The sequence below is a fragment of the Saprolegnia parasitica genome, assembly GCF_000151545.1.
Source record: "Saprolegnia parasitica CBS 223.65 unplaced genomic scaffold supercont2.23, whole genome shotgun sequence".
Classification (NCBI taxonomy): Eukaryota; Oomycota; class Saprolegniomycetes; order Saprolegniales; family Saprolegniaceae; genus Saprolegnia; species Saprolegnia parasitica.
Window position 1 is genome coordinate 364,591 of NW_012156417.1, and position 24,769 is coordinate 389,359.

The 24,769-nt window shown below is 60.2% G+C and overlaps 12 protein-coding genes across 12 annotated transcripts; 4 read left to right on the forward strand and 8 right to left on the reverse strand.

The window, feature by feature from the left end:
* Positions 1 to 49: 49 nt before the first annotated feature.
* Positions 50 to 520, reverse strand: SPRG_20169 (hypothetical protein; the record flags this gene model as incomplete). Its single annotated transcript, XM_012345573.1, has 1 exon — positions 50 to 520. The coding sequence occupies one exon, from the start codon at positions 518 to 520 to the stop codon at positions 50 to 52; it is 471 nt and encodes a 156-aa protein (XP_012200963.1).
* Positions 521 to 1,441: 921 nt separating this feature from the next.
* Positions 1,442 to 4,604, forward strand: SPRG_06715 (hypothetical protein). Its single transcript, XM_012345524.1, has 5 exons — positions 1,442 to 2,113; positions 2,159 to 2,664; positions 2,717 to 2,853; positions 2,905 to 3,983; positions 4,024 to 4,604. Exons 1-5 carry the CDS (start codon positions 1,458 to 1,460, stop codon positions 4,553 to 4,555), a joined length of 2,910 nt encoding a protein of 969 aa, XP_012200914.1. The 5' UTR covers positions 1,442 to 1,457; the 3' UTR covers positions 4,556 to 4,604.
* Positions 4,605 to 6,153: 1,549 nt separating this feature from the next.
* On the forward strand, positions 6,154 to 6,603 carry SPRG_06716 (hypothetical protein; the record flags this gene model as incomplete). The annotated part of the gene is made up of 1 exon (XM_012345525.1): positions 6,154 to 6,603. The coding sequence occupies one exon, from the start codon at positions 6,154 to 6,156 to the stop codon at positions 6,601 to 6,603; it is 450 nt and encodes a 149-aa protein (XP_012200915.1).
* A 713-nt stretch (positions 6,604 to 7,316) lies between these two features.
* Positions 7,317 to 9,120, reverse strand: SPRG_06717 (hypothetical protein; the record flags this gene model as incomplete). Its single annotated transcript, XM_012345526.1, has 2 exons — positions 8,441 to 9,120; positions 7,317 to 8,341 (listed from the first exon to the last, which is right to left on the reverse strand). Exons 1-2 carry the CDS (start codon positions 9,075 to 9,077, stop codon positions 7,317 to 7,319), a joined length of 1,662 nt encoding a protein of 553 aa, XP_012200916.1. The 5' UTR covers positions 9,078 to 9,120.
* A 1,476-nt stretch (positions 9,121 to 10,596) lies between these two features.
* SPRG_06718 (hypothetical protein) lies at positions 10,597 to 11,702 on the reverse strand (the record flags this gene model as incomplete). Its single annotated transcript, XM_012345527.1, has 1 exon — positions 10,597 to 11,702. Exon 1 carries the CDS (start codon positions 11,647 to 11,649, stop codon positions 10,597 to 10,599), a length of 1,053 nt encoding a protein of 350 aa, XP_012200917.1. The 5' UTR covers positions 11,650 to 11,702.
* A 544-nt stretch (positions 11,703 to 12,246) lies between these two features.
* Positions 12,247 to 14,140, forward strand: SPRG_06719 (hypothetical protein; the record flags this gene model as incomplete). The annotated part of the gene is made up of 3 exons (XM_012345528.1): positions 12,247 to 13,504; positions 13,555 to 13,694; positions 13,743 to 14,140. The coding sequence occupies exons 1-3, from the start codon at positions 12,309 to 12,311 to the stop codon at positions 14,138 to 14,140; spliced, it is 1,734 nt and encodes a 577-aa protein (XP_012200918.1). The 5' UTR covers positions 12,247 to 12,308.
* A 44-nt stretch (positions 14,141 to 14,184) lies between these two features.
* SPRG_06720 (hypothetical protein) lies at positions 14,185 to 15,794 on the reverse strand (the record flags this gene model as incomplete). The annotated part of the gene is made up of 8 exons (XM_012345529.1): positions 14,185 to 14,590; positions 14,640 to 14,736; positions 14,787 to 15,020; positions 15,084 to 15,120; positions 15,164 to 15,356; positions 15,396 to 15,483; positions 15,529 to 15,657; positions 15,701 to 15,794. 8 exons carry the CDS (start codon positions 15,792 to 15,794, stop codon positions 14,185 to 14,187), a joined length of 1,278 nt encoding a protein of 425 aa, XP_012200919.1.
* A 649-nt stretch (positions 15,795 to 16,443) lies between these two features.
* SPRG_06721 (hypothetical protein) lies at positions 16,444 to 17,573 on the forward strand (the record flags this gene model as incomplete). The annotated part of the gene is made up of 5 exons (XM_012345530.1): positions 16,444 to 16,489; positions 16,536 to 16,621; positions 16,672 to 16,765; positions 16,818 to 16,973; positions 17,025 to 17,573. The coding sequence occupies 5 exons, from the start codon at positions 16,444 to 16,446 to the stop codon at positions 17,522 to 17,524; spliced, it is 882 nt and encodes a 293-aa protein (XP_012200920.1). The 3' UTR covers positions 17,525 to 17,573.
* A 16-nt stretch (positions 17,574 to 17,589) lies between these two features.
* On the reverse strand, positions 17,590 to 19,597 carry SPRG_06722 (hypothetical protein). Its single transcript, XM_012345531.1, has 8 exons — positions 19,485 to 19,597; positions 19,304 to 19,441; positions 19,053 to 19,264; positions 18,793 to 19,011; positions 18,396 to 18,748; positions 18,111 to 18,347; positions 17,814 to 18,068; positions 17,590 to 17,766 (listed from the first exon to the last, which is right to left on the reverse strand). Exons 1-7 carry the CDS (start codon positions 19,563 to 19,565, stop codon positions 17,875 to 17,877), a joined length of 1,434 nt encoding a protein of 477 aa, XP_012200921.1. The 5' UTR covers positions 19,566 to 19,597; the 3' UTR covers positions 17,590 to 17,766; positions 17,814 to 17,874.
* A 511-nt stretch (positions 19,598 to 20,108) lies between these two features.
* SPRG_06723 (hypothetical protein) lies at positions 20,109 to 20,540 on the reverse strand (the record flags this gene model as incomplete). Its single annotated transcript, XM_012345532.1, has 1 exon — positions 20,109 to 20,540. The coding sequence occupies one exon, from the start codon at positions 20,538 to 20,540 to the stop codon at positions 20,172 to 20,174; it is 369 nt and encodes a 122-aa protein (XP_012200922.1). The 3' UTR covers positions 20,109 to 20,171.
* Positions 20,541 to 21,430: 890 nt separating this feature from the next.
* Positions 21,431 to 21,859, reverse strand: SPRG_06724 (hypothetical protein; the record flags this gene model as incomplete). Its single annotated transcript, XM_012345533.1, has 1 exon — positions 21,431 to 21,859. The coding sequence occupies one exon, from the start codon at positions 21,857 to 21,859 to the stop codon at positions 21,431 to 21,433; it is 429 nt and encodes a 142-aa protein (XP_012200923.1).
* A 1,006-nt stretch (positions 21,860 to 22,865) lies between these two features.
* SPRG_06725 (hypothetical protein) lies at positions 22,866 to 23,787 on the reverse strand. Its single transcript, XM_012345534.1, has one exon. The coding sequence runs from the start codon at positions 23,742 to 23,744 to the stop codon at positions 22,920 to 22,922; it is 825 nt and encodes a 274-aa protein (XP_012200924.1). The 5' UTR covers positions 23,745 to 23,787; the 3' UTR covers positions 22,866 to 22,919.
* Between the last annotated feature and the right edge of the window lie 982 nt (positions 23,788 to 24,769).

Here is a 24,769-nt window from a genome sequence, read left to right on the forward strand (position 1 = left end):
TAATATACTATCATATTCAAGGTGCGTTATGGCTCATGTCGGTGGCGACCTATGAGAGCTGGAAGCCCGAGGACTGGCCACCGTTGTACATGCGGCGTGTTCGGCGCTCGCCCGCAATGTTGCCTGGCGCGTTCTGGAGGAAGATGTCGCTCGCGCTCTGGTTCTGGTTGCTGCCGCGGCGCTCCATCTGCTGCTGCATGTACTGCTGCTGCTGGAGCTGGTACTTTTGCGCCTCCTTGTCACCGCCGCCGCCGCTGTTGTTGCTGCCGTGACGCACCAGCGCCTCGTTGTTGCCAAACACTTGGCTCCCGAGCTGCTCGGGGCGGTTCGACGACCCGCGACGGCCCTTCCGGTCGTCCATAAATGACCCCGACGCAGTGCTGTTGGCCGCGTCGGCGCCGCCGAAGATGAGCGATCCGACTGTCGACCCGCCGCCCGGCGGCTTGGCGAGGCGCGTGCTGGAGCGGTCGCCGATGAAGTTGTTGAGGTTCTGCGACTGCGTGGCGCTCGGTCGGGACATGGTAGAATTCGGTAGGGAAGCGAGAGGCAAAGTAGAAATGAACGCTTCGAAGCACGAGGCAAGGCAGCTATTTTCGATGCGGGTTCGCTCACGCGATCTTGTAAGAGACCAATCAAGGCCACGGCCAGTGAACCCGCCAAAGGGAGCCGGGCGACAGCCCGGTCTGAGCCTAAGGAACTAGACTAAAGTTAAAACTCAGACTCTAGTACAGGTACAGAGCGGGATAGCTAGGCGGGATCGGCTCCACCAGCTACTACTGCACTCGCAGCCACGTCTTGCTCTAGCGACTGCAGGAAGCAAGCACCAATTGGTTGAGGTTATAATACTGATGAGCCGTCAGAATAGCAAGGACTCAAAAGTGTACCTAGCATCTCCAAGCTCGGAAGATCCTGGCCACATACGAACGAAATGGAAGCGGGAAGTAGGTACACTGTACTCGATGGCGGCAGCAGAAGACGACCGCGACCACACAAATTCGAGCTGACGTTCCGCCGTCGCAACGACTGCCAAGACCGTCCAGCTTGAAGCACCCAACTGCCGTCTCGACGAACTCGCAACGATTTGCAGCGTCTATCGACGCTTGAGGGCGGACGACCCAGCGCCGGTCCCACGCTGTCGACATTCCGGACTTGGTTGAGGCTAATTGTACCCAACTGCTTGCTGGCTCCACGGCGCCACTTCAACTTGGCACGTCTCCACCCCGAGACATGGGGCATCGCCATGCCCGGATGGCGCTTAGCTAGCACGGATGCAGCCTCGGTGCCAACTGCGCTGGCTCCTTTGTGGCGTGCGCGGGTGGCAGTTGCGTGCGTGTAGCTGGTCGCAACTGCATATATAAAGAAATAGAGGTTTCCGGCTGACGCGATGCATTTGCAGAGGTGCTAAGCCCCTTCTGGCCCGACTTCAACGCTGTGAGACAGAGACGACGACGCCACGGATGCTTCGGTACTCGAGCCCCAGTCGCCGACAAGAGACGTCGCCAGAGACCGCCGACTCGATGCTGGCCTTCGTCAACGGCGTCTGCCGCTGCTGCCTCGGCGTCGACCTCTGCGCCACGAGCCCACTGGTCGTCTACCTCGCCGAGGGCCCGCTCATCAAGAAGGGCGACTACGCCCACTTTCGCTACTTTGTGCTCGACTCGAACGGGTTCCTCAAGTACTACGAGATCCCGGTCAAGCAGACAATCAACGACATGGGCGACGTCGTCGTCCACATCCCCAAGAACAAGCTCACGCTCACGAACCAGCTCACGACCCGCAATTTGCGAGGCGTCATGCTGCTGCATCCGTCGCTGTGCGCGACCGAGTTTGAGATCTCGGGCTCGGGCCTCGACCTCACTTCGCTCAACCAGACCACGTCGTCGCTCAACTCGGAGATGCGCTGCGTGCGCCGGACGCGCGAGATCCTCGTGACCGGCTTTGCGACCAACGGGACGCTCACGTCGTGGAAGCTCCAGGCCTCGAGCCACTCGCACTACGACATGTGGGTCAAGGCCTTCCGCATCGCGATGCGCCCGGTATGGGTGCCCAACTCGAAGCACTGCCAGATTTGCCACGGCACGTTCTCTGCCTTCTTCCGCCCGCACCACTGCCGGTACGACGCCCATGACGACGATGTCGTCATCGCACCTGTACGTAGCAAGTGCGGAACGTGCGTGTGCTACCAGTGCTCGCACTTGATCCCGCGTCTGCCGCTGCTCGGCTACACGGACCCCGTCCGCATCTGCTGCGACTGCGACCCGCTGCCCGAGCCGTTCTTGCCGGGCACGAAGGTGCTTGTCTATGGCATCCGCGTCGGCACGATCGTGCAAGGCTCGTCGGACGCAGCCATGGTCCACGTGTCGATGCCGGCGCGCGAGACGATCCAGCGCGTGCACATTCGGTACGTCGAGCGCTACTCGGAGATGATCCTCGCCGCGAACCGCATCAAGTCGCGCCTCAAGTCGTACTTGGCGTACCGCCTCTTCCGCACGCAGCTGCACTTCCACACGTGGAGCCTCCTCGAGACGCTCGAGGAGCAGCGCGCGGTGCAGACGGTCAAGATCCTCAAGACGTCGATCAGTGTCAACGAACTCCAGTCGCTCACGCCCGCGTGGAGTAACTCGTGGGACCAAACCGCCGAGCTCCAGAACCAAAACCTCCCGGGTACACGCCTCTTTGGTGCAGACATGTATCAACTTGATACGTATATGGGTAGACAATGTCGTGCCGGCGTCGTACCGCGGCGCGCACCTCACGTTCCCGCTCACGGAAAACCAAGTGCTCAAGCTCGTCGACGCCTTCCGCAACGGCCTCCCGCTGCATCAAGCCTACGTCACGCGCCTCCTCAACCTCGTACGCTGCAGACACCAGGAGGATATATCGTCTGATGGACTCGATGTGTAGATTCTCGAGCAGCCACTCGTGTGCATGAGCCGGCTCACGATCCCGAACGGCGTCCAGGTCGTCATCGTTGGCGACCTCCACGGCCAGTTTGAGGACCTCATGACGATCTTTGACCGCAAAGGCGTGCCGAGCAAGCACGTGTGGTACGTCTTCAACGGTGACTTCGTCGACCGCGGCCTCCACGGTGTCGAAGTCATCTTGACGCTGCTCGCGTACAAGCTACTGTACCCGTCCTACGTGTTTTTGAACCGCGGCAACCACGAGGCGTCGATGCTCAACCACGTGTTCGGCTTTGAAGAAGAAGTCATGCGCAAGTACCGCGACTCTGGCGCGCTCTTCTTGCTCTTTGAGCAAGTGTTCAACCGCCTTCCGCTGTGCACGCTCGTGCAAGATGCGATCTTTATCGTGCATGGCGGCGTGCCCCACAACCCGGGCGTGACGCTGGCCGACATCCAGGCCATTGACATTGAGCGCGAGCCGCCCACCGGCGCGAGCGGGCTTTTGGCCGACGACATTTTCTGTCAAATGCTCTGGAACGACCCGCAGCCGCACACGGGCATCACCGTCTCGAAGCGCGGCTGCGGCTACGAGTTTGGGCCGGACGTGACGCAGGCGTTTTGCAAGACCAACAACCTCCAGATGATCATTCGGTCCCACGAGTCGCACGAGGACGGCTACGTCGTGTGCCACGACGGGCTCATCCTCTCGGTCTTCTCGGCGTCGGCGTACTGCGGGTTCCAGACCAACAAGGGCGCGTTCGTGGTCGTCACGAACGAGCTCAAGCCGTACGTGGTTCAGTTTTACGCGCAGCCGCTTCAAAAGTACACGTGCCACCGCAACTGGCGCGCGCAAACCAAGGCGTTTGAGGACAAGACGCTCTGGAGCCTCCAAGAACTCATTGGCCAAAAGTGCGACGCGCTCCGCCAGTACTTTCGCGGCCAGCCCTTCTGGCGCATGTTCCTCACGCGTCTCCAGTGGAAGCAAGCGCTCACCGACGTCCTCGGCGTGCCCGTGCACTTTCTGCTCTACGCGCCGCAGCTGGTCGTGCTCGACGACCATGGCAAGATCGACTGCTACGAGTACTTCCGCTTGTTTGTCTCGGTGCTGACGCCAAACTAGGTTTCTCCGGTACTATGAAGTGTCGAGCGAGACGGACGTGCCGTGGTGCCACGAGATGCTCGGGCGCATCTTTGGTGCGATCCTCCAGGACGCAGACCCGGCGCTGCCGGAGCGGTCGCTCATGAAGCGCGCGTTCGAGTACTTTGACCGGTCGCTCAAGCAGCGCATCACGTTTGACGACCTCAAGGACACGCTGCGTGTGCTCGGGTACCTCGAGGCCAAGCCCGCGTCGCTCCCCATGTCGTCGTCATCGCTCTCGGTGCCCATGTCGTCGTCGCTCTCGTCCTTGACGTCACCGCCGAGCCGGGCGATGCGCAACTCGATGGCGAGTCTCTACCGCGACGAAGCGAGTGTGGCGACCGCCGACGACAAGGAGGACGACGACGACGTCGTGCTCTCGGAGCAGCAGGCGTTTGAGCTCATGCAGTACCTCGACACGAACGAAGACGGGATCGTGGGCGAAGACGAGTTTGCGACGACGTTTTACGCGGTCATTGGCCACTCGCACGCGCACTACGCCGCTTCGTCGTAGCCCCAAGTACATACATCCACATATATATATATCGATATATCAAGTGCGGGATCGCATTGGATCGCATTGGATCGCATTGGATCGCATTGGATCGCATTGGGGAAGAGAAATCCAACAGATGGATCGCTTTTTCGCTGGAAAATATACGCGCAGAGAACTCGGCGGCGGCGCAGAGCTGTGGCGCAGAGGACACGGCGACGGGTCGTGTCGCGGCCCCTTGGTGCGCCGATGAATTTTCGATTTTCATCAATTATTTTCCGAGAATGCACCTTCCAAGAGGCAGATGCGAGGAATGCATGGGATAAGATCTGAGCATGAAGCGGATCGTGAAGGATACTGCAGTCGCATCCAAAGAGGCCAACAAACTCCGATCACTGCTCGACTTGTCAGCCAACGACGGTCGCCATCGCTCGATCGCCTTCAAGAATGGCGCAAGTACTGGCGACTTATCGCTTCCACGTTCTCAGATCGACCGCCGACGGATGGATCCAATCCCATGAGAAAGCATCATGTATACATGAACGCGACGTCTCAGGCCGGCTGCCGTGTGAGCCCTGTGTCTGCTGCTGCGTGGTGTCAAGAAGAGCCCCTGTCGCACTTGATATACACGCCGAGGTCCACACAACACAGCCACGATGAAGCTGTTTCGATCGCTGGATGGCAGGACGTGGCGCGACCTACGCCTTTCTAACGAGACCTCGCATGTGACATACCACATGCTGCTGGCGTCAGTTTCGCCGGCTGGTCGGCAAATGTGGAACGGCCGAGATTTCGGCGCGCAATGTCGCCGCTGCTTCTGGCGTCTGGCCGCAGAGAAGAGCGTCGGCTATTGAGAGTGCTACCGCCGCAACAGCGTCGCGCTGGGACGTTCTTGTTGCGAGCTTGCATTACGCGGCTCCTTTCTCAAAGAGGATTGGAAGGAGCGATCGCACGCCAGCAATGACAGCACTCGAGCGTACGTACTACTACTAATACACATTAAAATTGAGGTCGGCCCGTTACAGTTTTATAACACTTGCGCACTTGAAAGACTCGACGCCAAGACGTCAAGCGACGGTCGTGAGGTGGCGGGTTCTCAGCGTTCATCGTATGACGATGAACCGACGACTTCACTTCGGTGTAGCGCGGCGGGCTACTCGCTGCGCGCTGGCCTCTTGGCTGCCCCAATCCACCCACGTGTTACAACACCGATGGGAGTGTTATGACGACAAAAAGAGGCGGTGTGTTGGCGTTATGGCACCTACATTCCACCTCGTCGGGCCGTCAATGGCACTGGATAACTTCGAACTTCGCGTCCCACCCCACTGCGGTGGCGTCGAGAGCGGTGTATATCGCAGGAGTGCAGCGGGCGAGACGGCGTCGGCCTCACGCCTACATAACGCGACGAAGTCGCAGCGCCGTCCTTCTGGCGAGGGAATTTTCGGCGCGGTTCGCACATGTCGCGCGCAGGCGGTCGTTCAAGCGAGGGTGTGGATTTTGGAACCCGAAGTTCGCAGACGGAGACGGCGCCAGACAATATGTGTAACAGGCTGGCGCCAGAACGGGCCGCTTCAACGCGCGCCGAGTCGTCACTTTTCAATTTGCCAAGAAGCCCAGCCATGTCGCTCGCCACGCTCCGCAGCTCCGTCATCGACGCCCGTCGCGAGGGCAGCCACACCGAGTACGCGATCAAGGTCCAGGTCTCGATCGATGACGAGTCGATCGTCATCTACCGCCGCTACTCGGCGTTCGTGCAGCTCCAGAAATTTGTGCTGCGCCACCTCAAGGAGGGCACGTGCTGCAGCGGCGGCCGCTGCCTCCTCGAGTCGTTCCTCAAGTCGCTCTTTGAGACCGAGTTTCCGAACGCCAACTTTCTCTCGAAAAACTCCAAGTCGGTCGTTCAGGACCGCGTCTACTTCCTCAACGACTTTCTCATGCGCATGCAAGAGACGATGGCCAAGTGCCCGCCGCGCATCATCCAGCGCTGCGAAACCGAGGGCTGCAAGGTCTCCAAGCTGCTCAAGAGCTTCCTCGGCGCCGTCAGCGTCAACCCTGCCCACTACGAGTAGACCTTCTGCCTCCTGTATATTTAGTACGATTCATCCTCTCGTCGTGACGGCGAGTTCCGCGCCGATGGCGTCGATTGCAGACACCATCGTCGGCCTTATTTAAGCCACAAACATCCAATGCATTTGCTTTCTATCTCTCGACGTTCTTCAAAGTCGAGTGCTTCTGCATGCCAGCGCAAACTTCGACGTGCGGTCGGCGACGGAGTAATACGGTGCCGGTCGATGGAACCCCAGACAGGCGGAGGAGAGGCGGTGCGTCATTGACAGTTCGTCGGTCGCTGGATGCCTCACCCAGCTCCATTATGACCCAGCTCGGATTCTCTGGGCTCGGAGCTGCAACGTTGCGCCGCTGCTCGTCGCTGCAGCGCCCGACGCGTCATTGATACGGACCGCGGTGTCGCTCAGGCACACACATATTCGTTGTGAGAGGTCTTTGCGCATACAATCTCGTAGATGCATATTCATTTTCAGAGGGTTTCAAGTGGCGTCGCCTCTCAAGCACTTCTCTGCATGGCGAGTTGAACCGTGCACGACGACGCTCTCTCGGTATGTAGTACATCGCTCGTCAGATGATTCTTGATTCTTCCATTGCTTGGAAGACGACCCGTCCGTGTACTACGAGGAGCGGTTGGAACTTGCTTCTCGCCTGGCATTTCCCGGGCACTGCATGTTTGGTGGATCTGCGGCGCACACAGATACAGAGAGACTGGCTGCTAATAGGCGCAGTCGCCATTGTCAAAGGCACAAGCAGCTACGTTGCACGGCGCGTCGCAAAACCGGTTGCCTCGACGCACGTCGGCGCAGAAAGGCGCGCACACCGCCTCGCACATACCCGGCAAGAGCATCGCTGCAAGGTGGTTCCCTTGCTCATGCATACAAAAGGGTGTCGAGCGAAGGTGCACACGGCCTTTGGGCAGAGCCGCTCGGACCGCCGGCGTGTCAGGGATCGTTGCGATTTGTGTTTGGTCGAGCGCGAGGTCCAGCGTCGGGTTGGCCGTGAGCAGCGTCTCTGGGAACTCGGTGATTGGATTGGCGTCCACGTAGAGCTTTTGCAGCAGCGGCATGGTGCGAAGAGCATGCGGGAGACGCGAGACATTGTTGCTGCTCAGCACCAGAAACTGGAGACTCTGCAGCGCTGCGATCGACTCCGGCAAAACCTGGAGACTGATGTTGCAGAGCCACAAGCTGGAGAGCTGCGTCCAGTTGGCCCACACAGCTATGGGCACGTTGACGATCGGCGCCGAGTCGAGGAAGATGCCCACGAGATGCGGTGGCGGCGACGCCAGTGCGGCTGGAAGCGTCGTGAGCTGGCTATAGCGTATGTAGGCCAGCGCGAGCGACGAGGGGTATGCACTCACTGGTATCTCCCACGACGTCATGTTGGAGTACTCGATGGCGTAGGCGAAGAGGTCCTCGAACGACGCCAACGTCTCTGCTTGCAAGCCGCGCGGCAGCGAGCAGTGCAGTGTGTGCAGCACGATGAGGCTCGGGCCCAAGCGGTCCACCGTCAAGTGGCGCTCCTCGTCCGCTCCCAGAGACGGTACCATCGTCCGGCAGTCGAGCCGCGCGTAGACGCAGGCGCAAGTGGAGCTAAACCACGGTCGCGCTTCAACGCTGCAGTGCGCGGGGCAGGTGCTACTGTGGCCGATTGCATAGAGCGATAGACTTAGCACGCAGAGACCCCAGCCAATGTTGAAGCCGATGAGAAGGTAGACCCCGCGAACGTGGGAACGCGTGCCTATGAGGCTGCTCTCACTCGGTGGTCGGACGATGGACGACGGCGGTGGCCGGCGCAGCGTTGCTATCGTCGCCTCGATCGCCCCCAGCTGCAATGCACTTGGCGCGATCATGGCCACAAGCTTGGGCACAGATGTGACTGCGAGGAGGCGCCACGAGGCGACAAACTCCGCGTACCACGCGTACTGATTCCCTGTCGAACCCGTGTCGCGCTGAGGGCCGTAGATGACTGTGGCGGTCGGGACAAGCACAAAGAGAGTCGGGAAGATGACGGCAATGAGCAGCGTCGTGGCGCTGTCGAGAGCATCCACGAGCCCAAGACGGTCATGCACAAGGTAGTACGGCGTGAGAAGGCAGCTGAGAACGACGACCGCCGCATAAGCTCCGGCGACCGTTGAATGCGGCGTCACGGCAGCTGTCGTGTAGGCGAGGTACGTCTGGCCGAGCAGGGCGAGTGTGTGAAGCACCGACGCTTTCCGCTCTGGCGGCCATGGGCGGGCAGTGCCGAAGGACTTGGAGACATCGTGTTTGCATCGCGGCCGGAGCGGAATGAGAAAGGCAGCAGCGAGGGAAAAGAAGGCGCTCGCGCTGGCTTGGGGCTGGATGAAGAGGACCATGCGGGCTTGGATGGGGGTGAGGCGCCAGACCATGAGCCCGAAGAACGCAAAATAGAGGCTGCTGCCAAGGAGGTACAGGTAGAGCACGACGAGCAAGAGCCGTGGCTCCCACGGTCGCATGAGCGCGGTTTGTCTGAGCGTTTTGCAACGTCTGTACTTCGTGTACGATTCGCCGGAAAGTACGTCGCTTTTCCATTGGTCTTGCATGACGTGGACTTGAACTGGCGACAGCGCCGTTCGAAGGAAGTACATGAGCTGCATGCAACTATAGTACTATTCAAAACGGCGCTGAGGCCGTCGTCGGGCGCCAAAGATATGTCACCGTCTGCGCCTCATCATTGTTCGCGAGCCAGCTCCAATTGCTCAACGCAGAAACAGTGGAGCGTTAACCGATCGAACACCGTTGCTAGGGCAGGTTTGTTGGACCAACCAAAAGTGCTGGGTACATTACAGTGAGATTCGCAAGGCAAATATAGAGACTAGGAAGGGGGCGTGAAGCATGATTGGCCGCGAGTCTCCCTTGTCATGGATCGCGATGGTTCCGCGAAGGCAGTCCCCGTACCAATTGCCGTAAGAGCTCAGATGTCCACTGAGCTCTCGACGTGCCACGTACCCGCTCGCTTTGTGCGATTGGTGCGTCGCTTTCTCTTGCTTTTCGAGGGCATGGACCGGTGTACAAGCGTCAACGTCGCGTTCTGCTGTACCACCCAGCAGCTTGTAAACGCAGCCGATTGCGCTGCGAGAAGCAGCATCGTCAAGTGGTGCTGCAATATTAAGTGGCGCTGCATGGTCAAGTGGTGCTGGAACTGCGTATACAGCGACGTCATCGTCAGCACCGTCGCGGGGTCGAGGCTTGGTGGCGCCGGCGGAGTGCGTTCCGGATCTGCGCTGTACATCGTGGTCAAAAGGCAAGAATGAGAAGACGAAGCGCAATCCATGTTCGTTTGTAGAGGTGGGTGGTGTTGAGCTTCAACTTGAACGCTCACGGTTCGAACGCAGGTGTGAGAAAAGAGAAGCCGAGTCGGATGCGCGGCATTTCGATGGCACGAGGAGGTGGGTGACGTCACGACACGAGCCCAGGTCGCTCTGGGATATTACCCTCGGTCATCGATGCTCGTGCCAAGCTCTCGTCCTCGTGCCAAGCTCTCGTCCCAGACGCCCGCGTCGCAGACGTAGTCTTTCGAGCTTGGTATTCAATTCCAATTTCGCCTTCAGCAAGTGTCTGACTGGTGATGAGCCGTCGTCCTGTGGCCCATGATACCGGAAGGTCGATACCATTGTACCTACCGGTATGGGCACTCGTTTTGTGCTGGACACGCGAGTGCTACGACTAAGATCTCACAGCATCTTTATCCGAATCCGGATGCGTTCGAAAACGATTGAGTGCAATTGCGCACCTACAGGCTTGACATGCATGCAGTGTGTCAACCACGAGTTCATTTTGTGCGATACAGAGGCGTCTTAACACGCGTTGAAACGTGAGCGTTCGCTTGGGCCACCGTACACTGTTGGTGTTCTACGAAGAGGTCAAAAGGTCCCGCGCGCAAGGTCGACGTCATGCGGAACCCAAGGCCACCACTACCTCTCGAGCGATCAAAGGTAGCCAATTTACAAAGCAACTCATGAATTTAGCATAAACTTAGTTTTCAAGCACGATGCGGAAGCGCGCCTGGCCGTTGTGGACCTTGTGGAGGGCGGTCGCGGCCTCGGCCATCGGCATCACCTGCACGATCGAGCGCACGTTCTTCTCGACGGCGAACGCCAGCATCTCTTCAATCTGCGCCGGCGACCCGATGAGGGATCCGACAAACGTGATCTGTCGCGGCACGACCGAGAACGCATGGAACGCAATCGGCTTCTCGGGGAGACCGACGAGGATGAACTTGCCTTCGGTCGCGACGAGGTCGAAGAGCGCGCCCCAGTTGGTGTCGTCGCCGTACGAGGTGCAGAGGAGGATGTCAAACTGGTGCTTGGCAGCGCTCGCGGCCGCCGCGTCGTTGTAGTTGAGGAAATGGTGCGCACCAAGCACGTCTTTGCATTCCTGCTCCTTGCGGTTCGAGGAGGAGACGGCCGTGACCTCCGCGCCGAGGGCCACCGCCCACTGGATCCCAAGGTGGCCGAGGCCGCCGATGCCGAGGACACCGACCTTCTTGCCCGGACCTGCGCCGTGCGTCTTGAGCGGCGAGTAGGTGGTGACACCCGCGCACATCATGGGCGCCGCGATTTCGGACGGCAGCGCGTCGGGGATCGGCACGACAAAGTTGAAGTGGCACCGGTAGTAGTCGGCGTACCCGCCCTGCGTCGTGTAGCCGTCCGCGGTCTTGCCGTTGTAGGTGCCAATGACGTTGGCGCAGAGCTGCTCGCGCTGGCGGTCGCACTGCTGGCAGTCGAGGCAGCTGCCGCACTGCGCGCCGACACCGACGCGCGTCCCGATCGCGTACTTGTTGGCGTCGACCTTGGACCCCGTGCGAACGACGTGCCCGATGATCTCGTGCCCGACGACCATCGGGTAGGTGATTTCACCCCACCCGCCCGTGAGAGTGTGGAGGTCCGAGCCGCAGACGCCGCAGTGCGTCACCTGGATCTCGACGTCGTACTCTTCGTCGAACGGCTTGGCGTCGTACGTGTGCGGCTTGACGTCGAGCGTCGGTTCAAAGGCGGCTTGGCCGTGGTAGACGTTGTTGCTGGCCATCTTGGTTGTCAAATGAAAAAGGTAAAGTGAGATGATTGTCCTCGGGAGCGCGTATCCTTCAGTCGAAGTCATTTCGGTATGCGAAGGGCGTAGTAATTGAGACGACTGGACTAATCAGAGACGTACTCGACACCACAAACGACGACGACGTCATGCTGCGTCTGTACGAATCAAAACGGCGTCGTATTATTCGCTCCAGCCCAACCGACCTTTTCTATACCGGTACCGCTGCACCCCTGGACTAATACAGTACTAGTACTGCTCTTCTGGCAGGACGCCCTCGGATCGATCCTCGCTGACCAACGAGTTTTTGTGAGATTGCGTACGGTACGTCCACTCACTCCAGCGTCAAGGGAGCCCAAGGAAGGGCTCAATGGTCATCTGAGAGACAGGATCTAGTGAAGGGTTTAATAATCGAGCTCTCGGATGATCTTTTCAGCTGTGAAGTTGTCACAGGATGGCCGCGCACGTCGTCCCACATAACAAATCGATTTTGTGTGTTTACCACTTCAACACACACTATTTCAAAGTATGCCACTTCGACATACACTATTTTATAAGTGATGTTGTGTTATAACATTTTCGCAAATGTTACGGATTCCGGCCAACCCGAAATCCTCGGCGGGCGGCGTGTTATGAGGTGATATACCAACTCGATCATGCGCTGGCCCAGCGTCTGCGGCCTCGTGGCCGTCACCGCTGCGTCGACGACCGCCGGCCTTGATCGCCTTGGCCTCGGCGAGAGGAACCTCTCGCTCTCGGTGCTCGAGATCACGACGTCCGTAGCCAAGGACGCGCGAAGCGTGTACGTAGCACCGTCGCTCTTTGGGCCGGTGCTGCCGGCCGCCGTGACGGCCACGTCGTACCACGCGCTCACGCTCGGCGCGCCGCTGCTTGGCTGCTCGCCGCTCACCAACAACGTCACGGGCGCGGCCGTGCTCCTCGACCGCGGCGTCTGCGCCTTTGACGTCAAGGTCCGGCACGCGCAGGAGGCCGGCGCGGCGATGGTGCTGGTCCGCGACACGCCGGCCGCTGCGCTCACGCACCCTAGCCAGATTGACTGCGCGCTCGGCAGCGGCGACTACTGTGAAGACAGCGCGACGTGCGTCTCGTCGACCTGCGTCTACTCGCCGCTCCACGACGCCCGGTGCTGCGTCGAGAACGTCTTGATCGCCATGACGGGCGACGGCAAGGCGTCGACGAGCGACATTACGATTCCGAGCGTGTACCTTACGGTGCTTGATGGCGCGCTCGTGCAGGGCTACTTGGAGGCTCACGCAGGCGACACGTTCGTGACGGCCTCGATCCCGACCGCCGAGAGTCCGTGGAACTGGAGCATGCTGCTCATCTGGGCGCTCGGCGTCTCGGTCGTCGTGTTTGCGGCGTACCACTCGGCGGCGCGCGAGCGCTTCTACAGCCAGCACGTGGTCGCGACGGCGATGGAGGTCACGTCGCTTCTATCGCCGGCGTCGACGTACCCGGACGCGCTCGTCGACGTCGGGTCCTACGACGACGAGAGCGACCAGCCATTGCAGCTCACCGCCAAGCACGCACTTCTCTTCCTCCTCATGGGCTCGTCCATGCTCCTCATCATGTACTACGTCCACCTCCTCGTGCTCATCCAGCTCATCTTCGCGGTCGCGTCCTGCTTTTGCGTCACATACCTTGTGACTTACCCGCTTGCGCTGCGCTGCTGCCGCGACTCGCTTCCGACGCTACTGCTCGCAGCGTTGCCAAGCATCGCGCTCGTTCTTCTCTGGTTCCTCGAGAAGAGCCACCCGCACATTTGGGTGCTGCAGGACGCACTCGGTATCTGCCTCTGCATCGTCTTTGTCGACTCGATCCAGCTCCCAAGGTAGCGACTTCTATTGTCTCGTCTGCATCCTCACCTCGTACCATCGGTAGCTTGCAGATTGCCACGTACTTGCTCGCGGCCGCCTTCTTCTACGACGTCTTCTTTGTGTACCTCTCGCCGTTTGTGTTTGGCTCGAACGTCATGGTCGACGTGGCGTCCCGCGCGGGCCAAGTCTCGTCCGAGATCAACGGTAGGCTTCTCGATTGGACACGCTTGGATAGATACGATCCGAATCTAGATTTCTGTGCGCGCCACCCCGAATCCGTCTCGTGCGGCCACGTGACGGTGCCGCTCGTGCTGAGTCTGCCGCTCGTGCACTCGGTCTATGGCGGCAGCTCGCTCCTCGGCCTCGGCGACATTGTGCTACCCGCGCTTCTCGTGTCGTTCGGACTGCGCGTCGACTACTGCAGCGGCCGCCCGTTGCGCTTGCGCCACTCGTACTACGTCGTGCTCTGCGTCGCCTACGCCGCCGGGCTCCTCGCCGCCAACGTCATGTCGATCGTGCTCCAGCAGTATGTGGCCGGCCAGCCCGCGCTCATGTACATCGTGCCTGCCATGCTATGCACGATCTTTGTCCGCGCCAAGGCCTCGGGGGACTTGGACGTTCTCTGGGATGGCCCGGCCTTTGGCCCATAAGATACTATGATGAAGGAAGAGGCAGCTGTCTATCGTTTTTGAGTCTAATGGGCGAGGCGGGCCGCGCCAACGGCCACCGCGACGTCCGGGTCAATGTGGGCGTTGGGTTCGCGGCCGAAAAGGGCCGCGAGCGCGTGCTGGATCCACGGAATGCGCGACGAGCCACCGACGAGCACGACTTCGTCAATGTCGGTTGGTGCCATCCCGTTGCCGTCGAGCATGTCGTGGATGGGCGTGAGCGTCCGCGATAGCATCGGAGCCACAAGCGCCTCCCACTCCTGCCGGGTCATCTCGACCGTCGCGAGGCTGCCGGCCGCGTGCTGCGCCGTCGACGCCTCGATAACGCACGACGCGGCGGCCGACGGCAGCGCGCTAAGGTCCCGCTTGAGCTTCTCGGCCACTCCGCGCATGCCCGAGACGGTGCAGGGAAAGGCGCTTTCGTCCGAGGTGCTACGATTGATATCTTGATACTTGGCAAACAAGCATATGCGTGTGGTACCGTGCGAGGGTCGAGAGCGGCGGGAGCGCCGGCGTCGCCAAGAGCTCTTCAAAACGCGCCACGAGGTGCGTCGCAAGCACGTCGTCGAGGTCCTCGCCTTGGTGCAACGATGCTGGTGAGGACGAGATGCGGCGATGCCAGTATTACCGCCAAGGTGGTTGTCGCCGGCCGTGTCGATGACCTCGAACGAGCCGTTCTGGAGGTAGAGCAGCGAGACGTCGAGTGTGCCGCCGCCAAAGTCAAACACCAGTACGTAGTGCACGTTGGGCTTGCGGTCCAAGCCGTACGCGAGCGCCGCAGCGGTGGGCTCCACGAGCACGTTGGCAACTTTGAGCCCCGCGGCCTTGAAGGCAGCGACGGTCGCGAGCCGCTGGTCCGTGTCTGCGACGACATATGAGCTCATATGAGCTCTCTCAGCAAAGAAAGGAGAGAGAGAGGCGATACCAAAGCTGGCAGGCACGGCAATGACGGCCGAGTAAATCTACGCAGAAGTGAAGATGGTGACGCAGTACGGGGCGGGGCACCTGGTCGTGGCCGAGGTAGCGCATCGCCGAGGTCTTGAGCTGCGACACAATGTGCGCGCCAACGTCGACCGGTGACACGCAGCGCGTCGCGTGGCCCGTCACCGAGAGCGGAAAGCACACGCGGTGGGCCTCGTCGCGGCCGAGACCGAACTCGTAGTGCGGCGCTTCTTCGGTCTCGACGGTCGCGTCAAACCTACAAGCACTGAGCGCAGAGCCAGAGTCGAGGTCGTACGCGCGGCCGATGAAGCGTTTGGCGTTGAAGATCGTGTGGCGCGGGTCTTGGCTGCGGTACTGCCGCGCCGAGCGGCCCACGAGCACCTCTAGCCGACGTTGACGCCACTGCGTGTGGACGAGAGACGACGTACCACCGCCATCCTTGAACGCAACGATCGACGGCAGAAGCGTGTAGCCGCTGGCGTCCGGGATCACGCTCACGTTGTCCTTCTGGTTCACGGCGACGACCGAGTACGTCGTGCCGAGGTCGATGCCGACGGCTACAGAGCACGTGAGGAGACCGCGAGATGGGCCATCGCTTACAGTGCTCCTTGCCCGTGTACCCAGACCGCGCGAGGAAGATGCCAATGAGGCCCACGAGCGCGCTAAGCGCGAAGACGACCGACCCCGGTTGCATCCTGCTAAACTCTGGATGACGTGGCCGGACGCGAAACCGCACCCGCCCGCCAGTTTAGCCGCCCACACCCAAGTAAAACGCGTTAAACGTGCCGCTGACAACGGATGGAGTCCCACTCTGCGCCCCAAGACCATGCATGACCTTTCCTGCCTGCAATGGCACCGCCGCCGCAGCACATTGCACGAGGACCTTGTCTAGTACTAGTATCGCGGACAAGCGTTGCGGGCCCAAGGGTAACGCGTTCTACCGAAAAACGCGTTTTTCATGGGCGGCTCGTGGCAGCACCCCGTGCGTCCTCACGCCATACCGGTGGCACCGTGATGATTTTACAGCGCCGGGTACCGGTACCACTAGTGGCGAGCGGTCGTGGTACACGTTTCCTGAGCTACGCGGTACAGTTCGCACCTCTGTCGAGAGCCCGCGATGGCCCTCCTGCCCTTCGCTCCGGTAGCAGTACGATAGCGCCGAAGGACATCCAGCTCGAGCCACCGCTGCAGACACGTTGCAGAGGCGCGGTGGTTCCAGTCGTACGGTGACTACGGATAGGAAAGAGGCAGTTTGGACAACCATGACACGGCCATGTGGCGGTTCTTTTCGCGCCACCAGCTGTGCGATGTAGCACTCTCGCACCCGCGCCAAAGGGCGGAGCATGCAGCGCCGACGAGCATGGTGCATGCTCTTCCTCTTCTTGCAGCGTAGTATTGCCTATGTATCTGTGCGTCAAGTGCTCACTGTCTCTAGACGCCGTGGCAACCACGGACCTCTGCTTGCTCGTCAGCACGTGCCTCGCCAACGGTCTCGGGCCCTGCACCGTCGCGCCGTGCCCAGTACGTGGATCAACCATGTTTTTCCCACGACGACTGACGTGGCTAAGTAGCCTTGCTTGCACCTGACGCCGAGCGGCGCGTTCGCCTGCTACGCCAAGATCGGCCAAGACCAGTGCCCGCTGCCCGACGCCCACGTCGACTGCAGTACGACGTCCAGGCGGCATGTACAGCTCGTATAAGAAATGCAAATGCTTAGCGCACAGCGACGGCGGGCTGTTTCGACGCCAGAACAACGCCACGGCGCACCTCGACGGAGCGACGACGGCGCCACCGAACATGACGACGAAGCCATCGAACGCAACGACGCTGCGCCCGAACGCGACAAGTGCGATCTCGACGACGTTGCCTCCACGTACTACAATCATTCCATGGACCAAGTTCAAAGTGGCACTCTACCACGTAGGGTCCAACGAAACATCGGCCGCTGCGTCGAGCACCAAGCCGTTTACAGCAACCAACTTTATCCTCTTTGGCGCCCTCGCGGTTGTGATCGTCATTGGCGTCATCTATGCCGTCACCATGCGCCACCATCGGCGGCGAACCAAGCGCCAGCCGCCGCTGCATCGTCGCAACCACCCCACCAACACGTCGTTCGTCGTGCCCCACGGCGGCAAGGGCGAGAGCATCCCGGTGCTTGAGACGTTGACGGGCCGGCGGCAGCTGCAAGTGCTCGATTCGACCGAGGCTTTCTCTATCTACACACTGCGCAACCTTCCGGATGCGTCCGACGACTCGATTGACAACTACGTGCTGGAAGACAAGACGTCGTTTGGTGACGCCCGGGATACGCAAATGACTATCAACAGCCTCATGGACAGCTCGTACCAGCTGCCCAAGCACACCAAGGCGCCGACGCCGCCGTCGTCGTTTCACCGTATGCCCGACAAGGAAAACGAGTTTTAGCGCGCCCATAGACCTATTTAACCGTCGTGCTCTGTTCAGTCTGTATGTGCCAAGTAGAGCTAGGGTAGGGCTAGGGCTCCTGTAGTATTTCTGGTTTAGACCGTGATAAAGATGCCTTTGCGGTACATGGCATACGCAATCACGACCCACGACGCGGTGCCAATGAGGTTGGAGATGGTCCACGCCGTGTGCGTATCAGCGTGCGCATACGAAAAAGGAAAGAAGCCCCCAAGCGTCTCGTGCTAGACAGCACTGAGGAATCGCCAGAAGATATTGAGTGCTTTTGTACCCCGACGTAGAGCACGATCGCGTTCATGCCAGCGTACAAGAGCGGTGCGCCCGACCACACGTTAAACTTGTCGACGAGGAGGTACATGAAGCAGAGCCCGAGGCACGCGAGCCCCGACGTCACGAGCACGAACGAGAGACTCCACAAGTTCTTGTTGATCGGGATGAACCCGTCGTTGATCGCAAAGCCGCAGAGAAGAAGCCCGAGGAGGCACGAGACTCCTCCGGCGCCACACAAAATCACCGTCTTGCGCTTCTATACGAGGGTGAGACGCCTCGTTGCCAGCATCCAGACTACCCAGCACGTTGCGCTCAGAAAAGGCACCACCGACTGCGTAGCCCAGGTACGTCAAGAGCGACGCTGAGAGCCAATGAGAAACCCTTCGGGGTCCCACGGACCTTCTGGGCCGTACACCCCCCATGGGGGTGCCCCCCGACAGCATGTGCTGGTCCCCGAAAATGTATCGGTCCACGACGCGATGCGCACCGCCGAGGCAGTCGCGGTACTCGCCAAAATCCCCGTTGCCACCCGGTCCTACGGAATCCATCGTCCATCCATATAGCCTTCGACGGGAATACGTACCAAAGTACCCCGTCGGGCAGCCGGGCACGGGCAGGAAAAAGATGAGCCCGAGGTAGATGGCCGTGACGCAGAGAATCAGGCTGGCTTGGATCAAATGCGTTTGCGTCTGCGTGTTGCCAAGCAAGCCCGCGACTACGATCAGCGTCACGACCAAGTAGGCAAAGGCGAACGTCTGCAGCACGCCAGGAATCCGGCACGTGTCGAGGTCGTGCATGTTGTTGACGAAGAGCCCGAGACAGAAGAGCTTGATCGCGCGGACGAGGCTGCTCCGCACGAGCGTCCAATGCGACGCGCCCCTTCTCACATGCGACCGCACGCCAATGGTCATGGTCACGCCCATGATCCACACAAACCTACGACATGCCTCTCAGATCTCGATATGGACATGAAATGTAACCAGGGGAAGACGACGTCGGCCGGCGTGAGGCCGTTCCACGTGGCGTGCGTCCAGAACCAGTAGCGCCCGCCGCCGAGGTTGGTAAAGATCATGCACACGATCGTGAGCCCTCGAAAGACGTCGAGGCTCACGACGCGCGGCTTGGCCGGCGGTGGCTGCGCGAGCAACGGCTGCTCGTGGGCGTCGTCGCCGCCATAGTCGAGATTCTCCGGGGTCGGCCTACGCCCTCCGTTAGGCCACGCGACATTTTGATGTCGTACGGTGCGGACTGTGCGTGGCGCTGCTTGTAGAAGAAGAGCCCAAAGCACGAGAGCAACCACGCAACGAGGACGAGGCCGATCACGAGAAAGATACGCGACGGCGACGGCTCGATCGTCGTGCTGAACGTGACGGCCACAGCATCACCAGTCGCATCCTCGACGCGCATGGCGTAGACGCCCGTGTCGGCAAACGTCCGGCGCTCCGACCAGATCTAACGAGCAATGAGGTCGATCGTTTCGGGCGTGCGCACCGCCGTGTCGTTGTCGTCGGTGCGCAGCTCGAGGCTCCACGGGTACACCGTGTTGATAAGGTACAGGCTCGCGTCCGACGAGAGCGTGGAGCAGTTGATGTCGTCGCAGCCATCCGGGAGGAGGCGCACGAGCGCGCACTAGCAGCGTCGCCGTGAGCCGCCGCAGAAGCACATGGCCTACCTTGTGGCAGTCGTCGTTCTGCCCGAAGAGCGCGAGGCTGGCGGCGCCGGCGTAGCTCACCGAGACGTTGGCTCGGTCCATCGATCGCTCCTTGTCAGCTCCTTTGCACGAATCGAAGCGCCAGCTGCACCTGCGTGGTCCCTGCGCGCGCGTTTCAAAGCGCATTCATACATTATAATCGATTATTTGACGGCTAAGTTCGCGCACCTCCAGTTCGTTGCAGTCAGGTGCGTGGCAGCACGAGCGTCCAGCGTTCGGGTGTGCTCGCTCCCGGCGCGTGACTCGGCCTCTGTCATCGAGGCACCCAAGCCAAGCTATCCGACTAGTCGTCGTCCAAGCGCTATTAGCTGCATTGTGCGGTTTGCGCGTCGCTTTTGCCCTGCGTTGAGCGGCCTCTGGTTCGCTGACCCGTGCCATTGGGAGAGCTTGCAGTACCGGTACTGCGAATTGGAGTTGGAATCTTACGTCCCACGCTGCCGGTCACTCCATCGTGTTCTTCCGAGGATGGTTGTTGATGGATTTTTTGATCAATCTGATGCGGCAAGCTGACCTCTGCCCGGTGCATGCAACCGTCCTTTCCCGTAACTCGACCTACCCGGTAATGTACGGCACGATGTTAGTCGTTGCGATATACGATGGGCTATTAGGTCTAGATTTACGAACAATTAAATAGGACGATGACACGGTCTAGAGCTCGAGGACCTCGGCCGTCGACCACGAGACATCGAGGACGTCAAGGAAAAAGTCGAGGCAGTCGGGAAGGTCGGGCAGCGGCGGCGGCGTCTCGGGGCAGTGCAGGACCGGCTCGGCCTCGGGCCGGAACGCGTGCTGTACCCGCAACCCGCGCTGGTGGCGCGCGAGCTTTTCGCGGTATTTCTGGGCATGCGTCTGCGTTTGGCGCACGGACCGCGTCTTGATGACCTGCGCGATGCTCTTCCACGGACCGTTCGGGTAGAGCTGCATGGCTGTGAGAAAGCGGTCGTGCTCCTCGGCTGTCCACGTGCCCTTGCCTTCGGACGGCTCGTACACGTCGGAGGTCGTCATCTCAAGCGTCATCTCGCGAGTAAATTCGCAACTGCGGCGTGGTGGCGGAGGTTTGTTTATTGGCCCCGTGGGAGTTAACGTGAACAGCGCCACGTGGTGCGAGGTTCAAACAGCTGGCCAAGGAACGGCGACGAAGAGACGAGGAGCAGCGAAGAAGACGAGCCAAGGCGTTTGGCACATCACAGAATGGTTGACGTACCTTTCGCAGCTAATAGTAGCATGGACTAGAGACTTTTACATAGTCGACTCCTCCTCCTCGTAGGTATTAAATGGTACTAGTGGACTGTCCGTGTTTGGTAGCCGAACCGCAGATTCGGACAAACCAGATTTGGACTGCGTGCTTGGTCGACACCCGAACGACGAGGGCGGAAGGAAGACTCGCATTCACAACGGACGTGAGTGCTCGTCTGGTCTGATAAAATCAACTTCAGTAAGCCAACACATGTGGCAACACAGATGGGAGATGGATCGAGTGTCCACCGTGGCCTCCATACTGTCCACAGACACGGCAGGTCGTAGGTAACGAGTGGCAGCGATTACGGCGCGACGCGGCTATCGCGCGAGCATGACGTGACACCGATCTCACGCCCAATGGTCTTCGTGTCGCGAAGAATGTGCCCAGAAGAAGAAGGACAAGGCGATCGATCGATCTGCCGCGACGGACGACCACGGCATGTCTGCAGAGACACATCTATTACCTGTGTAATGGACTTCAACCAACGCGATTGCTGGCGCTCTTGCCTGCAGTTGGGCTATCTGACTCTTGCCTGCAGTTGGGCTATCCTGCACTCCACCAGCCAAGTTGTTCGCTTCTGAAACGGCCCAAGTGTCCACCAAGATACGACAACAAATAATTTATTGTCGTGATGTCGATCATGTTTCGAATAAATAGTAAATTGCATCTACAGGTCGCGCTCGAGGAGTCCGATGAGAAAGTCGAGGCAGTCGGGCAGTGGCGGTAACGTGCCGTCGTCACCTTCGTCGCTCCAGCCACCGGCCTCGTCGTCGTTGTCGATCGGAGACGCGATCGCCTTGGCCGGCATCATGGGGCGCGTCGTCGAGATGTCCCGGAGCTCCTCGGGCTGCAGAATGTGCTTGGTGCGCAGCCCGCGGCGGCGGCGCGCGAGCTTCTCGCGGTACTTCTGCGCGTGCGTCTGCGTCTGGCGGATCGTGCGCGTAGCGACAGCGTCCGCGATCGCTTTCCACGGGCCGTTCGGGTACATCTCCATGGCGGTGAGGAACCGCTCATGCTCTTCCTTGGTCCACGTGCCCTTGCCCTCGGCGGCACTCGTCGTAGAGCTCGTGTTGACGTCGAGCATGAGGTGGAGCATGCTGCGTAATATTCAATTCTGGCGGTCCAGGCGCGCCAAACGTCCAAGACATGTGTTTTGGCGGAACGTGCGCCGGGCTTCAATCTTTGGCGAAAATCGTGTCAAGAGTGATCAGATCTCGCGACGACATCTGAGTCGGCGTGGTACGAGCGGCTAGAAACAGTGCAAGACCTCTCGTTATGGACCCAACGTAAAGCAACCCAAAGCAACCCTGCGCGGCGTCTCATCCACAAACTCATCGCTTCGCCAAGAGTTTCGCGTAGCGTAGTGTATGCATGGGACATCTCGTTCTTCACGCTTGCTCCGCGCTTGCTCCGCGGCCACCTCGGCCCTTTCTGCGCCGTCGCGTGGGTGCTACGAGGCGTCGAAATAAAAAGGGGCAGCCGACCGCCGCAGACACGACCACAGCTGACGCAGCAGCTGGCAACGGCGCGCGTTCGGCCGCCGCAGCTGGTCGCCAAGTCACACGTCTGTGAGTAAACGCTCGTGGGGAGAAGCGCGCGCCGACATGTCCCGGGCCCATCGCCACCGACTTGTCGCACGCTGGATTTTCTAGCGCCAAGCATCCAGCGAATGGTGTCGCGCCGCCGCCCACGTTTCTCAATCCCGTCTCGATTTCCACCGAGAGCGCGAAAAGGTACCATTGAAACACGAAATACGAGACGCTTTCGAGAGGAGGTCAGTCCTTCCGGGGGAAATTCCTTCACTTGTCGGGATTGGTATCCTGCATGCGACACACCCAGTCATGTCAATGAAACACAGCGGCTTTACGCGAGAGGCCGCGCTGCAATCGGCGCATCCGTACCCGTCACGCGGCAGCGATTTATATCCAGTGGCGGTGATACAAGCACCCGACTGCGAGGCAACACCACCTACGACGCCACTACGATGGTCGGAGCTTCTGGTCTACAGGCTAATGGACGAAGTAGGCACACAAGTACAATAGTTGCAACTTGATTGTGTATGTTACATGGCCCGGAAGCCCGACATAATAAATATCGATCAGCGTTGTGGTTGGTTTTCTTCTAAGCAGGCAAGGGGGAGGAGGATATGGCAGCGATTACTCGGCAAAGTAGGCGCTGCGCTGCGCCGAGACGGGCTGGCCGCGGCCAGTGTCGGACTTGACCGGATCCCAGAGCATGCTGCGGCTTTGCTCGCCCTTGATCGGGTCCCAGAGCAGATTCAGGCTCTGGCCCATCGGCGCCGAGTCGTAGTGGCTGTTGTAGTGCGTCGTCGACTGGAGGTACGACGTGGTCGGTGGCAGCGACGAAACGGGCGGCGGCGGCGGCAAGTAGTGGCTCTGGTCGTGGTACGACCCCGACGGCGTCGACGACGGCGGCGCCATGTAGCTGTGCTCATACTGCGGGCGGTGCACCGGGTGGGCCGGCACTTGGTGGTGCTGGCTGCTGTAGTGGCTCACGTGCTGGTACGGGCTGTGGTAGCTCGGGTAGTACGCGTCGACCTGGGCCTGGTACGGCGGGATGTATGGCGTCGGGCGCAGCGCCATGTCGTTCTGGACGACGTGCTTGGTGCGGAGGCCGCGGCGGCGGCGCTCGAGCTTCTCGCGGTATTTCTGCGCGTGCGTCTGCGTCTGGCGAATCGTGCGCGACTTGACAACCTCGGCGATCTTCTTCCACGGGCCGTTCGGGTACATCTCCATGGCGGTGAGGAACCGCTCGTGCTCTTCCTTGGTCCACGTGCCCTTGCCCTCGACGGGCTTGGGCGCGTCACTGGCAAGCGTCGTCGGCGTGCTAGCGGCGGTCGACGGCGCGGTGACCACAGGGTCGACGAGGCTGCTGATCTTGTGCTGCGGCGACAGCGCGAGCGTGAGGCCCGCGCTGTCGGTTTTCAGCGAAGCGGGCGGGGTCAGCGAGATGGAAGCCATGATGCAAACAAGACGACGTCGCCTGGGTGTGACTGGTGACTGGAGAATTGGAAAGTGAAACTCAGATTACACATGTGTAGTACTGCGATACGTGCATGGGTGCGAGATGTGGGGCAGGGCCCAGCTGGCCGCGATGTGTCGCACACAGCTCTGCCTCAGATACAGTCTGACCAACCTCTAGTATGAACGGTACGCAGCAGCGTTCGTCGTCGGCGTCGTGGCACCGACCGTGCCAACCAATGTTCCTAGCCATAGAAACGTGGGTCGCTTCGCATACGTTCCTTCTGCATGAGCGGACGGACACACAAGCAGCGACACAAGGGACCACCATTTTCATCTTTCAAGACGAGCATCCAGGCGCGCTATCCAGGATCCGCAGACAGACGACTGGTACACGCAGCTACTACACCCAGACCACGTACTCGACGAATGCGCTGCATGATGCCGGGCAATGTCAGCCAAGTGGATGGAGTGTCCAAAGAAGCGTTGGACGCCACCCGAGTTACATCTATGGCCGACGGGGATGTGAAACGGTACCAGCGCTGCATGGACGCCGCAGATGCCAACGCAGACATGAAGAAGGGTGGCCACCAGCCGGGCGCCCGTCTCGCAGGATCCTGAAGTTGCGCAATGCACCACCACCACACAAATCTGCAGGGCTAGTAAAAATGATAACTTAGTGTGCTTAGAAAAGAACTAATAGGCGCAGGACGGCTGCATCGGCGGGTCCAGCATCGCAATCAAAAAATCGAGGCAGTCGGCAAACCCGGTACGACGCCAACGTCGTCCGTGTGGTAATAGACCTCGTCGTCGTCGGTCGGCGCGACGGGCAGTGCCGTCTCGAACGCCGGGGTCGTGGCGCAGGCCGCGGCGGCGGCGCTCAAGCTTCTCGCGGTATTTCTGGGCGTGGGTCTGGGTCTGGCGAATCGTGCGGGTAGCAATTAGGTCGCGATCGCTTCCACGGGCCGTTCGGGTAGAGCTCCATCGCATGTAGAAACCGGAGATGCTCGTCTTGCGTCCACGTG